Raw genomic sequence first — 18,488 nt, forward strand, 5'->3', positions numbered from 1 at the left:
AATTAGAACAATTCCTTGCTCTTCCCAGGGAAGACACACACCAGACTGAATGGAGCAAGTGGCCAGAGAAGAAATTCAGTTAACACACATGACGCTGGGAATATTAAAAAAAAAATTAAAAAATTAAAAATCACACTGTTCAAAAAAGGAAGGAAGCTTGCTCACATGGGACACCATGGCTGACATCATTAAAGGAACTCAAGTTTATGTTGACTTCTGTATAACAAGAGCCAAGTAGAAAAAACAAAAGACCCTAAACATAGGACTATTATGAAGCACATTATTCCCTTGAGTGAAAAAGTGGCTTTTAGAGAATATATTCTACAGTACAATTTTTAAAAATCTTTGCCAATATTAGGACTTTCTGTCTGCAGTGTACAAATCCATAGCTGGAACTGGGGAGTTGCTGGAGGCCTCTCTCACACATCTCTTCCCTCTCCTTTTAGCTGTTCCCTCACAAATTGACTTGAATACAGAGATAGACACTTACCTGCTTAGTTCTTTCACTCCATAAATATCCATATAAAATTCTACCTTTAAGATTCTCTACAAACAAATTATTCCCTACTACTGCCACAAATATCAAGAAGGGTTCATGCATAAAAAGCTATACAATAACTCAAGTAAGAAAACAGGAAATAAAAGGAAATTAAAATACAATTGTACGGATAACCATCTGCTTCTCCAGATCAAATATGTTGAGTTAGAAGATGGATTTTTTGGTATGTTCTACATATCTCATCTGGAATCTAAACTTTTACCAATTGCCAAGGTGCTACATGCACAAGCTCTGCAATTTCCAAGTACAAAGAGAATTTTCAAGGCAGAAAGTACCATCAGAAGACACTTCTCCGGCTAAAGGGAGTATGGATTAAGTCCGATTCTACTCACCACAGTTAAGTGTTCCAGTAAGTATGCCACATCAACCATGTCCGCCAGAATCAGAAGCCTTGTAACAGCTGTAAGCAGAGATCGTGCTGCTTGGACCACAGCCTGCCTCTTCGGCAGATAGCAGGGATCGCTGGTGAATGCCTCCGCTGATACCTTCAAGGCTTGACCTGCAAAATGAACACATAAATTCCCTTGGGTTATATATTGCAACACTCGGGAAAAAAATAGCTGAAATGCGTTCGGTTATTTGGCAAATCACAAGTATTGTCAATAAACGGGACATCTTTTTGTTGTCCTAATACCCTGAAATAAAGGTCAATTGTTACAGATCATGCAGAATGTTCCACATTCTGACTGATGTTCCCTTTCTATTCTTCTGAATCATTTAATTCTGAAATAATTCCCTTGGCAATTCCACCATTACTCTTAACTGTACACAAGAAGGCCAGGGGTGCAATGTTAAACTTTTCTAATCACTGCTTTTTATATTATGTACTTTGCTGTCCTTCCTATTAAATAATTCCAGGTCACAGCAGAGAATCAGATGTTGTTCTTCTCATTATAAATGTAAATTAATGGAATGAAAAACCTCATACACTCACACATCTGACTCTGACATAAAAATATGTGAAATCTATGCAACGGAACTCTGCCGGTAGACAACAACAGACTGCTCTTCAACATTGAGTTTTGTAAGTGAAATTTAACAATAAAAACACACACCCAAGTTTACTCTCAGCAGTCTGTCACCTAGACTTACTCCAAGAAAAAAGATGCCGTTGAACTCATTTCTAAAAGCATTTCAGAGTCTATTATCACCTGAGGAGCTTTGCTAGCAATGGCACAACCTCAAGAGAATTCACTCTATGCAGAATAGCACTGGAAAACTCCTGTCACACAAGCAAAAACTGCTAAAATAAACGTCTGACCCATTAAACTCTCCATATCAGCTTGGAAACCAAAGATGGATCAAAAATTTAAAAAAAAAAAAAGTTTCTTTCACCTATGCTAAAATTAGAAAACATCCTTAGTAAATGTTGCTATTAAAAGACAGCCAGGCCTCTGTTGACAATTGCATTAAGCATTCAAAAAGTCTGATATTGCTCCAGAGTTAAATCCTTTATTATGCAATATTCTTTCTACCCGAGCCTTGGTATAAGAATAAGGTACATTTCATTTGTATAACAGACATTTTCTACATAGAAATACAGAAAGAGAAAGTACACAAGAACATGTAATTTTTGTTTAATTTTGTTCTCCAAATTCTCACCAAAAGGAGAGAATATTGCCTTCTGAAATAAAATTCACAGTATCCTTAGCATTGTATAGTTTCAGTCAAAGGCAAGAAGTCTGGAGAGGCCTCACAAAGGAAAGCTAAAAACAAGCTTTACCACTCTCACTAGAAACTGCATTTGAGAAAAGTATTGAGCAAAGGCTACAGAAATAAACACACCAATTGCTACAGAGTCCCCACACCAGCACCTGAGATACTACTGGCCTAATTCTCAGAACACTGAATACTTGCAACATGCTGAAACTCAGCAGTTTCCCAGGAACACCCACATGGTTTTCTCTTGGATTTGTCAAAGTCTTTGTGCAAATCATGTATCTTAAGTACATGCTTAGTAAACTCCATAAATAAATAAAAATCAGACTTATCTGAGATCTGATTCTAGAATCTGCTACATCACAAACCAGTGAAAAGCCAAAAAAACAAAACCAAAAACCACACCACAACATTTTCTTATGCTCAGGACAGCATATTAAAACTTGTCTCTAGTAGCTGGTGAGATAATGCACTATAGCTGAGAACATCAACAAACAAAACCACAGGAAATTAACAAAAAAATCAAATATTAACCAGAACCACTGTTTTTTAAGGTGTTCTTTTACTTCTCCATATGCAACAGACAGAAACACCTCTCCAGATGAGTACTGTTTTCAATACTAGAAGTTTCAAAGGACTGATTCGAGCCTATTAATCCTGGATGAGGGGGGATGTAAACAGAGAAAGAAGATCTTAAATGCATATATGTTGTGAGATGTATTTGTGAAGGTGACTACTACAATTGTTAATAAATTAATATCAATGTGGGAAGCTTTAGTAGGAAATTAAGATACCAACTCTGGAATTTCATTGTGCCTTAGTAAGTACACGGGAAATACAGTACGCACACACTAACATACTAAAATCCTTGCTCTTTCATTTCTCTTATGAATTCCAATAGAACACTTTCTGAATTTCTGAGAATAAGCCATTTCAATTAATAACCTGTCAAACAGTCTCCATTTATTTTCATAGTATTTAACTAGCATCTGTTTGTCCTGCCAATTATTGGGTTTCAATATCTTAAATTAGACATGTTATCTTTCAGGCTGTAAAAGTTAATATCACATATTTTTAATGTATTTGGAACATGTACACTGTAGTATTAATTCAGAGCATTATAACGGTCAGATTCTTAAAATATTTGAACAAAACCAGGAAGTTGACACATGCCACATCTTAATAAGACAAGAAAGCATGAAACAATGGATTTTTTTCTGCAATTAAGATGTACGAGTGTAGAGCTGTCCATCTTGGTCCCTCAGGATGCATTTTAATAACTACTGACTAAAGCACCAGGGAGATGCTATTTCCCAAGACGAAATTATCATCATTGTTCAACCGGCCACCTGCTAACTTTTGGACTTTCTGGCCAATGTCAGTATCTTTACATAGGGGAAGATATTCAAAGTTAGCTAACTCCTTTTCCATGAAAATAGAAAATAGGCCAAGTTAGAGCCCTCACTGATAGCAAGCCAGGGCTGGCAGTAAAAGCTCACCTATGACTAAGCTTCAAAGAATCTATAAAAGTGTTGAGATGCAAATTTGAAGCAACACAGGCTCTTTTTGTTCCACCATCTATAGACTGACTTTTTTTTTCTTTAAGACATACAGAACATCTGAAGTGTTTATAAGGAGAGGAAGAAGGCAGCACACAGGATTCTACTACCTCTTATTTATTAGCATTTAATTACAAGGTAAGGAAATGGACCAGATTCACTACTATTTTTGCAGTGTCTTGTGCCATCCAAACAAAGGCAAAGCAGCTACTAACTTATTTTAACTCAGCACTTTAAACCAGATTTGCATAGGTTTGTAGCCAACCTCACATACTTCCCAGGATAAGGATAAGTAGCAAGTCAACTTGGTGACCTTTAGGGAAACTTAAAACTTCATAGGCACAGAATCAGCTGCAGTTCAGAACTTCCGTTGAAAACCAGTTACGCCTGGAGAAACTGATAAATGAATTAACGAAGGGAAGGCAATTGGAAAAGAAAATAGAACTGGGTACTTTGAGAAGAAAATTTGCAGGGGGTGGAGAATCAACCAACCAGAGGAAGACTATGTGGAATCCTCAGTCCTGTGTTTCAGCTGTCCGTGGGCCAATGCCTAGTTTGGTGCAGTACAACTGTGACCTTAGCTGAGAAAAACCTTGGTAAGGTACAAGAAAGTATGGTAGCTAACATCACGTAAGTAAAAACACAGATAGAAGTGAAGTTATATAAACAGTAGTAATTCACAGTAAAAGAATCTAAGCGGAAAAAATACTGACATGAAGTTATAAACCTTAGGTAAAAAGACCCAGGGAACATGCAAGATGATAACTCTGCAAAACTGAGCCACAATCCCACAGCAACAGAGGCCAACATTTCTCCATGACTGCCAACTGCCTGGCCAGCATTACTGGGGTAATAAATACATTAACACTTTGCTCAGTCAGTCATTAGCCTTAGCTATCTGCTCTATACATTAGCCACTAACCAACTACTTTTTATCTTTTAAGTTCCATATATCCTGCTAGTAGAATTTCTTTGTGCACAGTAAAAGTTGTCTAAACAAAACTGATCGGGAAAACAGAGCCATTTCAACACTGATATCCTCTGGGTACTTGAGCCAAAAAGACACTGAAGGGACTAGGGCACTTCTCATATGACAAAGGGCTGAGAGAGCTGGGCCTGTTCAGGCTAGAGAAAGCTCAGAGGGATCTTATCAGTATTTATAAATATCTGAAGGCAGGATGCAAAGAAGATGGAGCCAGACTCTTTTTAGTGGTGCCCAGTGACAGGCCCAGAGGCAATGGACACAAACTGGCACACAGAAGGTTCCGTCTAAACATCAGCAAACATTTTTCCCACTGTGAGAGCAACTTAGCAGTGGCACAAGCCAAGAAGATTGTGGAGTCTCCATCCTTAGACATATTCAAAAGCTGACTGGTCATGGTCTTGGGCAGACTGGAGGACTTGCCTGAAGAAGGGGCTTGGAGAAATTGACCTCTAGAATTGGTCCCTTCCAACCTCAAACACTCTGTGATTCTGTGAGAGTGTAACCACAGACAAGCCAGAAGGTTCTGAAATACGACAAACCCCATAGAAACTAGTTGGGCATAAGCTGGCATGGCCAGATGAACAAGTATAAAACCATGACCCTAAAAGAGATAAATGAGATGCAGCCTAGGCAGACAGGAGCTACAAGTACAAGCAGCAGAAAATGACAGCTTCAACAACAACATGTTAGAACTTTCTTAAAATGCAGTAGATGGCATGACGGTTCGATGCAATTTCACCCATTTTATCGTCATTCCCATCAAGTGGGTATTCTTCCATAATTACATTTGTCATGAACAATGAAACATGAAAGACAGAAAGACTGGGAGTATTCACACTATTTCAATTATTTTAGACATTCAAATGAGAAGCAATTCAAAGAACCAAAGTCAGGATATATCATAACTATGTAATTATCAGAAGGCAGATATTTCAAAGAGTCTATTCAGCAGACACAGATAGACAACTCCCAAAGTAAATGCTGTTACTACCATTAGCTGATCAGCTACCGACTGCTACTGTCAAATGGCAATTACTTACACATGTGCTTCACAAAACCTATGCTCGGGCACAGGGAAAGGTAAAAACACAGTTCAGCTACAGGTGACTTTTTTAAAAGAGGACCCATGCACTTTATTCAGCACCGAAAATATAAAAAACCTTACATGCAAAATCATTTAAGAACACATCAACTGAAAGCCTGCTGACAAATCCGCTGTTAGCTAACAGCTGACAAAAGGTATACACTTCTGCTGGGCTCTTAACCAACTGCACGCAATCTGTCTGCACAGAGACTCGCAGTAACACACTGAGTGCCGCCGGTGAGCACCTGCAGAGACAATGCCCAACATCACACTCAGTCAACAGCTAAATGGTCTTTTTTGTTTTAGGCAAGATAATCAGAATTATGCTTTCTTCTTTTATTTATTTGAATAGATTTTCTTTCTCTTACTAAACCCTAAGCATCACATTTCCCTCTTCTCTATTTGTTTTTACATCTGGCTTTCTCTGCTCGTTTCTTATTTTTAATCACACCAGTGTGAAATCTACAAGGAATGCAGTGAATTTTATGTCATTCTTGTGTCCTTCCATAAGGAGATATTGTTGCCAAGAAAGTCTTGTCACCTACTCCTGTGAACTGCATCCTTAGAGGTTGGGTGAATTTACAGTTCCAGAGAAACATACTTGTCAAAGGGAGCCCATTGACTAAGGGAAGGAGACACCAGACTCAGTAAAAAGAGAGGATTTGAAACGTTCTAGTTGCAAACTTGAGAGAAAATAATGAAAAATAAATTGTTTGTACCAATAATAGAGAACTTACAAGCTCTGATTTACACTAGTATTTGCAACCTTGAGTTCTGCAAGCATTCACTAACACATAAGCAGAATCATTACCAGGGAAGGTTGGGAATCAGTGTCACATCAGAGCACAAAACAAGCTACCCTTTCTAAAAATAGGATCTTAAAAAATATTAGGCACTAGTATAATCACCTGTTCTGCTCCCACAAATCCCATACCCAGCAAATAAAGGTACAGCAAATAATGGACTCTGCTTCAGCCAGCCAGCTGGAAGTGACACCATCTGTGCCAGGGCAAAGCAGATTGATACCTCCTGTATGTTCCTAATATTCAACACCATAACAACTCAGATTGTCACAATAGCCTTCTGTAGAGGTTACAGGACATTTTTCTCCTGCCATGCATTCTCTTACCCCACTCAGATATCACTGTATTCTGTTGCATTGCAATTATTTCACCACTGCCTACCAGGAAGTTCCATTTTCACACCTCTTAATGTGTAATAAGAACCACCACATGTCCCCTTTGCACCCTATAGCATGTCTTGATTCTCCCTTTCCCACTCAGGGACACCTGATCTAGTGACAGTGGTGTCAGAAGCTTTTCTAGAAGAGATCTGTTCTTGGTTTGATGAAAAGGGTATACAGCACAGATTATTTTAAGCCACTTGGAGAGCTAAATTCTGTCTCTCAGAATTAAAAGTCCTTTAGATGCAGAATATATACATGTACCTGTTAACGTAGGATGAGAAAGCTGAGGTCATTTTTAAGATTCTGGGGAAGGATTTTAAAAAAAAAAAAAAAAGTATAAGACAAGAGACCGCTATCTCCTTACTTCAGTAAATAACCTTACAGCACACTCTCCATTTCTAGCCAGTGAATGGTAGTTTCTCCCATGCCAAAGTCTTCCCTCTTCTGTTTAACATCAAAAGACATTAAATACAGATATCTGAAATTTCAAATTATTTTTTCTAATTTTCTTTTAAAGAGCAGCTGAAGGCTCAAAATATAACTCCAGCAAGTAACTTGCTTTCAGTTCACTGTTACGTGTGATGAAAGGCTTATCTAGGAACACACTTGAGCATGATAACAGCTAAATGCATGAAACATTGACACTGCAATAAACAACACAGACAACAGTTGTGTTTCTGACCATATATGGTCAGTAAGCAAGGCAATAAATAGCAAACATTTTAACTATGCCCGTACAACTGCTGGGAAACCATAAGCAATCACACCTTGACGCAAATACAAAATAATCACTATACTAACACTAGGCTTAAATGCAAATTCCTAAGCGAACATTTCTCCACGTAAACTATATTGCTGTTTTGTCTTAAAACTGATTAAATATCAGAATCAAGGCATTAATTATAGGCTGATATTTAGTGTTAGAAGCATTCATGGCTGAGCAATGCTTCTTATTGCTCTGAATAGGGGTCAATTATCTGACCCTTAATTCACAGTACATTATGAGTCAGAAGGAAAATTTTCAAAATACTATACACATGAAAACTGGCAGTGAGAATTTTTCGCGATACTTATACTTGGGTTTACTATGCTATTTTAGAATAAAATTGTGAACATGAATTCCCTTTAACAAAGCTTCACCAAAACCGATGAACAGGAAAACATGGCAGCTCTTCAGTGCCTGGTGACTCATATAGCAGAGTTCCAGAATAAGGTGAATCCGGATGTGCACAGAGATAGGTCTTGAAAAATATTTTCTTGAGAGGAAACTCAAAGAAAAATGTTTTATACACAGGTCCTCCACAATCAGTCCAAGACTAAAAATCATCGGTAAATCTTCACACACATCACAGGAAGCAGAAACTAGATTTGTCCAGGGAATGTGCCTGCCATCCATTATAGCATCATTTCCTTTCAGATGTCCCTAACAGAACTCAACTGAATTTGAGAGACCAAAAGTCTCATCTACTGACTGTGTTTGTCAAGACCAACTGTAGTCAGCGAAGCCATACCCATGTCCCCATTTCTGAAGACATTAGATGAGTCACTAATGCATCAGATCAATCAAATACAAAAAATTATTTTTCTTACTTCCACTGTTCACTTCATCCTACTAATTTCACCTTTTATTCCCCCAAACATTATTATGAACAGCTTATCAGCAGCAGCTTGAAAAGCTATCACTCCTCTAAAAGTAATCCCTATTAATGAGCTCCAAAACTAACAAAGCAGTATTTTCACACTAGCGATTGACATACCTAATAAATAAGCATTACAGTCTTCAACTCAACAAGCTTAGTGAGTGACACAATCTAAAATGCAATATGAGACAAGAGAGTATTTGTTCTTTCCAGATGTTGGTGTGCAACTCTGGGACTGACAGTTTGCTTCATATCTGAGTGAAATTGTCTAGAGCACTGTTTCAAAATTCCACTATACAATCAATACAAGCTGTGGCCACATGCAAAAACTCATAATTTAATAGCATATTAATAAAACTATCTGCCAGTCACCACAGATGAATATGCCCTCAGAAAATTAAACACTATATGGTACGACATGCATGGCAGGTGACTGCATGCAAGCACAGTTTATGACCCACATACCCACATCCTTTCAAAGAGCTTGAAGCAAATAACACGAGACATTTAACAGAAGCAGAATGTGTCTTCAATAACAGGCAAAAATGTTATTTATGATGTGGCATACCACAAATTAAAAATAACATATGGCTTCAAAGGACTAAAAATATCTGCAAAATTAACAAACAGCTATTTATTTTACAACTGTTCACCAACTTCTTAAAACTATCTTGTGCAGTTTGGCAAATCCTTAGAGGAAGATTGGCTGTAAACAATTTTTCATTGCATAACGATAGCTGATAACATGGATTTAACTACAAAAATAAATAATACATAAAGTAGATTACATACCACTCACACATTTTAAAAGAAAGTTCTCTGGTCTTGGCTGTGAATCAACAAATACATTAAAATGTGAAATATTTTTATATTACCTGTGTATAAAAATCAATATAAAATTATATATTTTATTTTTGTCTCGTGCTACCAACCTGGAATGGATGGGCTAACATTTTAACAGTACTCCAAAATGAATGATTTTTTTTTAGAAGCCTCAGCAGATCAGTGTGACAGATAACAACAATATTTGCTCATCATAATGTTTTTAATCACAAAGGACCTTAAGGTATCTCAGACACCATATGCATATATCAAACTCTAAAATGCAGCAATCTGTGGATCCAGAGGAAGCCAATAGCTAGTAATGACTACCATGAACTACAGTGGAGACTCAGAAACTGTCCCAGCTACACATGGAGAAAGACAAAATTTTTAAAAAGGAAAAAAAAAAAAAAAAAAGGAAAAAAAATGCCACACACAAAAAACTACACCACCAAATAAAAAAATCTTCATTAAGTTGCAACTGCAGTAAGAGCAAGGTGAGATGGCTAACATGCAGTCCTTCAGACACAAGTTGTCACATGGGATAAGAACATCTACCATGCTGCTCAGCAGTGAAAAGGCAACTGAAGCCCACTTTGCCCCTTGATCAAATCAAGCCTGGTGACCAGCTCATTTGACAACATGTCCTAACAGCATTTTCATGGTACAGATCATTGTTCTTTGCTTGTCTCCTCCCACTTGTTTGGGAAGGCTTTCATCTGATTCCAGGCAACCCTTGAGAACCAATTGTTTACAAAATTCACAGAGCACTGATGAAAGGACATAATGCTCAAATGACCAGGTACTACAAGCATTACTCTTTTGTCCCCTTTTCCTCTGAAACCTTCTCCTGTGTCAATTTTCAAGGCTGATTTCTACAGGAACATATTTCAGATGTCTGTGATCCACCTTATTACTATTTGAGTCTGGTCTTCATATCCACCCAATTGGCCCTGATTATCTATGGAAAGAATTAAAAAAACAAACACCACCACACCACCACCACCACCAACACACCACCACCACAACAAAGAACCTGAAAGAAAATTGGCTAATACAGTGTTCCCCTCAGATCATAAAACCTAGTCCTGTTCAGGAGAGTATGGCTGGAAACAGGGAGACAGGTCATGAGGAAATGGAATATGGAAAAACTCAAAGATGAGCTGCTGTATTGTGAGGGAATGACTCCTACAATAGGTTAAAGAATCCATCTTCTGGGAATGGTGATTAAATAGCTGACATTTAAAAATGTCTTTTAATTGATAGGTTTTCGGGACAGCTAATTTTTTTACAGTATTCTATGCCTTTCTTGTTTGAAGTCCCAGCCTATAATCTCTTAAACTCACTTTTAAAAATATGACTACTGAAACTCAAAACTTATCTCCAAATGGGACTATCACACCTTCCCAAATTAAGTCCTTCCTACTGCACAAAAGAGGGAAGACTTCCAATTTTAAGTTTTCACCTAAAAAGCCTTGATATCAGATTCAGGAAAACTTATTTTCAAGAAGAGCATTACAGCATGCATTAACTTAAACGTGTGCTTAACAGCCACTAAAATTAAAAAGAGAAATCCTATCTTCACTGGGAAAAAAAAACAAAACAAAAAAAAAAACCAAACAAACAAACAAAAACCACAAAAAACCCAAAACAAAAAAAAAAAAAAAAAAAAAACAACCCCACCAAAAAACCACACCACAAACATACCATTTCTACTGACAAAAGGGTTTTTCCACAATGGGGCTCAGCTTGCACACTTTACCTCCTTATAAGTGGTACCTGAGAAAATACAGTTAGACAACTCAAAGTTCAGACACCTGCATACCAAAACATTTCTCATGGATATCCTAGCTTCATTTTGATAACAGTGTTACATAGCTAAACTAATTCTTTTTGGTGCCTAAATTATTTGTCATATACTTACTCTCTTTCTGAACATCAGCGAGTGCTGCATGAAGTTCCTCTTCAAACACAATTGCTTCCTTGGCAATTTTTTCCCCTTTGTCCAACAAATTCCAAGTGGCCTCTTCCACAGAAGCTAGCAAGACACGAGCTCTTTTGGAGCGGCCCTTTTTCTTACGAGAAGGATTCTGTGGACAGTTCACTAGCGTTGTAACCTACATTTAAAAGAAACAAGAAAACAAAACAGTAGTGTAAGGTCTATAAAAGTCTATATATATTATTCTCAAATTTAAAGGAAAAAAATAATACAGTTGAGAATAAGCAATGGGATTCTCCCTGCTTTAGAAAAGGACAGGGAAACTCAGCATACATACTGAGAATGGGCAAAACTATTGAATCAAATGTGACAGATAACTTTACTTAATATGCCGCCTCTTTGTGTTCTTCTCTCTGTACAATCAAATCAAAGTTAATAGAAATCTCACTGTCATATTAATCCTGATGCAAACTCCTGATACTGCTTACTTTAAAATTTCCTCATGATTTAAAAAAAAAAAAAAGCTAATTCTATCTAAGGAGGCTTCAGCCAAGGCAAGACATAATCAGTGCCAAATCTGCCCATACTTGCAGCTTAAATCCTCCAAGTTATCCCAGAAGCAAATACACCAAATGAGTACCGACACATTTAAAAATGTCTTTTCTTACAAAGGAGGATCACAGGGGTCAGAACTCAACACCTTAGAATTCTCTGGGGGCTCTCAACATTGAAATCATACTTCATTTTACCCAGAATGTAGGTTAACTGCAGCTTTGTCCAAATTATGTTTTTAACAACGCACTTCAGCATCTATAAAGAACTTATTTTTATACAGCATCCCACTCCACATTCCTCATCATTTGAGCACAGCCTCCACATTCCAACAGCATGTTTCTAACAGACTATTCTCTAAGGCATTGCTTGAGCTGTCACACTAAGGAAACTCTCCTAAAAGATTTTTAAAGTGTTATATAGATATTTAAAAGCATACTTTATTTTCATTAAGTTCACTGATGTTTTCAGTCCTCCTTCTACTTCCATTCTCAGTTCCAGAACATGCACGGTATAATATTAAATACAGATCTTGGCTTGGAGTTCATTGAACACATTTTATATGTAACTTCATCATTTTATTAAATGGCATTCCGATCATTGAAGATGTTGTATTAACAAAGCAAAAGCTGTATAATAATTTCTCAGTCCAGCAGGCAAACTTAACTAATGGCTGCAGTACAGCTTGTGGTTTGAGCTGCTCTATGGAGCTCCATTCCCAGGTATATAATAAGAAGCGTGCTACCTGTGCCCCAGCTCACCTTTAGATCTTGTTCATCAATCCACACATTTCCATGCTTTTCATGAACCAGTGTTTTAAAAACTAACTGACAAACATCCTCTGGGAAACATTTTTATAAACTCATCTTTGAAAGAAAAAAGTCCTGACCCCTACATCATTCATGTGGAATCTAGGGAGAAAAAGGACCAGCCACTTGCCATCAACTGTTCTGGCATGTCACAAGGGACACAGCAACGTAAATAACCGTGGCTCACATTGTTAAAGAGGGCTCGAGTATCTTTCTGACTGTGGCTCAAAGAAAGTAAATGAAATTATTTATTGCTCATAAATCAGCCCACTGTTAGAGAATGCCCAAGGAATAAGAATATTAATATCTTTTTTAAACAAATCCTTTAATGCTATTTCTAGAGCACTTGATGCAGTTTCAATGATCATATTTTTAAGACCAAGTTAAAGAGATCATAGGCTGATAGTTCCAACAAGAAAGGCATAAAACACTGTAAAAATTAGAAACTGACCCAAAAAAATCTATCAAGTAAAAGATATTTTTAAAGCATCTTAACCATATAATCACCATTCCCAGAAAACAATATATTCTTTTTCTCAGATTTTTACTGTAGTCTCCTTTTTATGTGCAATACTATTTTATGTACTATTCATTCATATGTTTTGGAGGAGGCAGAAGGGAAACAAAACAAATGGGAAAATATGAAAAAAACAGTCATTTGTATAAGTGAAAACTCCTAACTGTAAGATCCCTTCATCTTCAGCATCACTGTCGGGAAATATCAGAGGCAACTTCTGATCTCAAATACAAGTTAAAACTTGATCTGTAGTTCTTGGCTCATGGAGATTAATTAAGGAATACCAAAAAACTACTCTGAATTCTCTAACACAGGATACCAATGAGGAATGCAACAAATTTATGCAGATCCTACACAGAAATAATTGAACTACACAGTAACTAATATAGCATGCCCTTTTGATCCATTGTCAACACAGCTTGTATTGTAGTGGCAGCATAGTCAAAATGATACCATTGTAAGAAAAAATAAAAACATGCTCCCATTAATCCTGCTCATGTCTGGTTGCCTTTTCCAGTTATTAACACTTTCTTATTTCAACATAGAGCACATCTCCCAGCATTCAATGGAAATCACTGTCAAGAAGTTATTTTGTGTTTCTGAGAGGAAGCAGTGCTACACTAGAGGCACAAAGTTTTTTTGAAGTGAGATTTTCAAGCCCATATGCCATCACAGCTACAAGGCTGAATCATTTTGTTGTTCCCTGTTATTACCATTATTTATTAGGCTGAAGGGGTGGGACTTTTGTCATGATTACTGAAATACTGAATTCCTAAGGAACAGTGCAGCAGTTCTTCCAATGCTTCCCACCAGCCTTAACAGACAATCTTTTAACATTGCAGTAATTAAGAAAACAATGCCTTGGTACCTTGAGTATCAAAAGATTTGGCTCACCTTTCATATTAAAGTATTTTCAAGCATCAATCATAAAACATTAATTTGTGTTTGAAATTTACTTCAATGTGACTGCAATCCCTAAACATTTGAAAAAACAAGACAAGAACCCAGTGATCTAATGACAACAGCAGAACACCCTGCTCACTGTTCCAAATCTGAGGCAGATGTTTGAGGACAGCAAAGTATTGCCCACACAAATAAACACTGGTTAATCACTTTCAGTATGCATAAACTTATCATACATAGATCTAAAACCAACAGAGTTTGTTTTCTCTGTAAGCAAACTTTTATCAGTGTGGATGACAGGTGAGAATAAATGCCTTTCAACTTCCCTATTTTTTCATCAGTGATGCAAGGGACTTTAAATTACATGTATGTTTCTATATACTCTGTAAAACATACTATCTCTTGCAGCCATAAACTTTCCTTAGCTTGTATTGAAGTATAAAATATTAATATAAAGAGATAGAAGACAAGAGGTTTGGCAAGGAAAAGCTCTTACAAATATTTGCTTATGTATGCATACATACACATAACATATATACTAAGTGTATGTGTGCATACAAAAATACATGGAGCTTTAGCTACAATATACAAGTGGCAAATTTACAGCCTATAAGACTTGCAATGACTGCAGAGCAAAGACAGTTATGAAGTGTTTCCTGCATTAATGAAGCTATATGAATCTCCTCAGGTCCTCTTTCAAAACTTTTACTTGTACATAAATTCAAAAAGAACAAGTCTTACAATAGTTTGCTACAGAAGAAAACTTTTACTTAGGCATAACTGTAATCAATATATAGTACAGCAAAGAGATTAAATAGACTTCAGTCTCCAAGGATGAGATAAAACAAGAGGATATTTTCCATTACAATAATTGTTACATTTTGTGAGTAAATCTAGCATAAGCATGACAAATATTAGACACCAACTATGCAAATGAAAATCCTTTATAACATACTGATTGCTTCACACTAATTGTTCCATGACAGTGTGCATCTCTGATAAAAGCCCATAATTAAGGAAAGATTGTTTGTCTGAGCAAGTATCCAATTTATATAAGGCAGCTGTCAGTAGAATTATGTCAATTTGGACAACTATTATTTTTATTGTGTTAGACGCATCGGTAGAGAAAACTTTACCTAAAACCCTTCCTTTCAAAACTAATGTTGGCAAAGCACCTGGAATAAAATAAAGCCCACAGAGGGGGAGAATCACCTCTGGTGAGGGAACAATTGAACAGGACTAAATAAACTTTTTTGCAATACATAGAAAACAGAGTGCATATGGTGGTTCATGCCCATGAGAGTACAGTTGATAAGGCTGGATGCAGAGTTACACTAATACAGTTATGCCACTCCTGCCATCTGAGTTTCCATCTCTGCAGAGCCTCGCACAGCACTATTTGAACTTACCACCCAGGGTCAGACCAGTGCTTGGGGTGCAAAGAGGGAAATGCAGAGAGACTGCTGCCTCAGCAATCCCACATGCATTCTAATTTAGGGGCATCGTTTTATTCCAAGGATGGAGAAGTTGCCAAGTCAGGGAGAGTTTTGTACAAAACAACACGCCATACTGTTTTCACAGTTTTAAAGTGATCACCACTGCCAATTGCAGGGATGACACAATCTAGCAAAGTAATTTCCAAAGTTACTTCCACATAGGCTGGTTTTGCCTTCATTTTCTCCCATGTCGACACATGACGCTCTAACACAGCATAACTAGTCAGACACTTCCACTGCTGTGTTCCTCCCAGAGGACTACAAGACTACGAAATATAATAAATAAATAAATCAGAACATAAATCTCAAAGTGTTCAAAGCAGTAGCTCCCAAGTTAATCAGGCCAGAGCATAATACTATTCATTTTTATCTGTGCCTGGTCCAATTTTCGTTCTAAACATAGATCAGTTGTCATTTATTGCCTTTTCAGCATCTCATTACCCTTCATTAAATATTAGGTTTAATCTCTGCTTTTGCATTTTCAGCATTTTTTCCTGTCTCCTTCCCTCTCAAAATGGAAGCTTCCCTTCCACAGTTCTGTTACGAAACAAAGCAAGCATTAAGGTTGAGAGGCGGAAAAGACAGCCAAAATCGTATTCTCTTTGAACCAGAGCACTTCTATTTTTAACAGACTCGAGCTTTATAAAGATGCTTGAGAAGAGTTTTAAAAAAATTAGATGGTTTATTTGTTTTGTTCTGGAACTGTCTATCTTTGTTTTGTCAGGTTTCTTTGATCTTGCAAAACTCAGGCCAAAATTTACATTTCTTCATCTCTTTAAAAAAAGAAAAAACCACAGTGTTGCAGCTGCCTGAGCACAGTCTGACCTACTGGTATACAAGAGAATGTTTTAAAATGCAGTCTATCTATTCCTACTACTCTGAAACTAATTTTATAATCCATCCACATATGATACTCCACCTTGACAGCTTCCCACAAACCACTGAACTGTTAACTGAGGTTTTATACACTGTCAATCACACCCAGGCAAAAATAGATAAATAAGCACAGACAAAATGAGAAGCAGCTCAGTTAATAACAGCTGGAAATGTAGTAATGATAAAAATAAAAGGTTACTTTCTGAAGAATCTCCCAGAAGGAATGAGTAAGGGAAGAAAAGAAGATCAAACCAAAAACGAGACAAAAATTTTCAAATATGACAATGAAAAAAATCAATAAAAGAAACTGAATGAATTAGGGAGAGGTGAAATTTTCAAATGGGGAAAATATAACTTTATTTGTTAAAGAGAAACTTATTTCAATCAATTAACTGATTTTTTAAAGCAAATTTTCCTAGAACAGTTATAAAACATGATCAGCACCTCTTCACTTCTCCTAGCTTTTAGAGCACAAACAGTACTTCTGGAATCAGGGACTTTTCCGACATGAAAGTTAAAATAAACATAAGAACCATAACACCAAACATATTCATCATTTCATTGTCCTCATCTTTCATCTCTGTATTCTTCTTCCCTCCAAACATTACAGGCCACCTCTTTAATTATAATCTGACTGTTCCCCTGTATCTGGTCATCACCCCTTGGCAAGCCCAGGAAAACAGCATGCAAAGGACTGGCTCCCAGGACAAAGAGGGAAAGAAGCCATCAGAGCAGTGTGTGAGAAAAGAAGCACATTCCTGAAATAACAAAATTTACCATGTACCTAAGTGGCTGAGTCAAGTCAAATCAAGCCCATGAGCTGTACAAGAAAAAAAAAATATTTTTTCCTTTAACATCTGTTCAAGTACAGTAATAATTGTTCCAGTTTAATTAAAATGATATTACTTACCTCTTTTTTTAAAAACAGAAAAGTTGCAAACTGAAAAAATTGGAAATAATAGAAAAATTGGGAGATACGTCCCTACCTTTTTTAAAATAAGCTTTACACCCCCAATTCTTACATGTATATAAAGAGAATAACAGCCAGAGTACAGTATTCAGCCTGGCTTTGCTCTGTTTACCAACTACCATTCTACCAGTAACAGTTTTGTTTGTTGATTGTTAACATAAGCTATTTAACAGAAAGTTATTGTCTTGTAAGAGGAATTGATCAAGGAGCTTGGAAAGATCTTAACCAACCAACCACTGAAACTACTTCATAGCCATTATACCTGACCATCTTCACAACCTGAAAAACACCAAAGTACTAATTCTGCAGAAAGTCGCACCTTTCTGTACCTATACAAATTGCAGCCAGAGCAGCAACTGCCATGTAAACATACCCTCAGGCACCAGGAAAATAATACTAAATAAGTAGTGTACAGCTGTGACAAGTAGTTTGATCTACAACATCCTGGCAAGGCTGAAGGCTGGTGGCAATCTGACATCCAATGCTACATGCCATTGATTAATTAAATGCAGGTACCCCAACATCTCTGTTTCATGTACGATGAAGAGACAATTCAAAATAGCTTGTTTCAAAACAGATTATGTCCTTTCTGTTCTTTACCCTATAGCATATTGCTACAGAGGTCTTTTAACATTTTCTTAGTTACATAAATTATTTGCAAAATTAGGTCAGATCTTCTGCAAGTAGGTCCTTTCCATTGTATTAAAAGAGACATTTATAATCCATGTCAAATACAGAGATAATGAGAAAACCTTATACACACTAAGCACTGCATATTTAACCAGTGAATACTTGAAAAAGAAGTGGAATATGCAGTAAAATTGTTTTAACAACAAACCTGAAAGCATTTTTGTAAATCCCTCAGTCCAAGTTTTCTTCACTTGGAAGGAAAAGTACTAAAATAGCTTTATACAATATGAAACAGCTGCATT

General features: G+C 36.8%; 1 protein-coding gene across 4 annotated transcripts in view; it reads right to left on the minus strand.

The window, feature by feature from the left end:
- The window catches only part of CTNNA3 (catenin alpha 3), a 460,135-nt gene that overhangs the window by 426,046 nt on the left and 15,601 nt on the right, over positions 1 to 18,488 (minus strand). For all 4 annotated transcript variants that reach the window (XM_065067892.1, XM_065067891.1, XM_065067893.1 and 1 more), the window contains 2 exons: positions 11,419 to 11,611; positions 892 to 1,058 (listed from right to left, as the gene is read on the minus strand). In XM_065067892.1, coding sequence (XP_064923964.1) covers positions 892 to 1,058; positions 11,419 to 11,611 — 360 coding nt within the window. The remainder of the gene's footprint in view (positions 1 to 891; positions 1,059 to 11,418; positions 11,612 to 18,488) is intronic.

This window comes from Columba livia, chromosome 6 (genome assembly GCF_036013475.1).
Source record: "Columba livia isolate bColLiv1 breed racing homer chromosome 6, bColLiv1.pat.W.v2, whole genome shotgun sequence".
NCBI lineage: Eukaryota > Metazoa > Chordata > Aves > Columbiformes > Columbidae > Columba > Columba livia.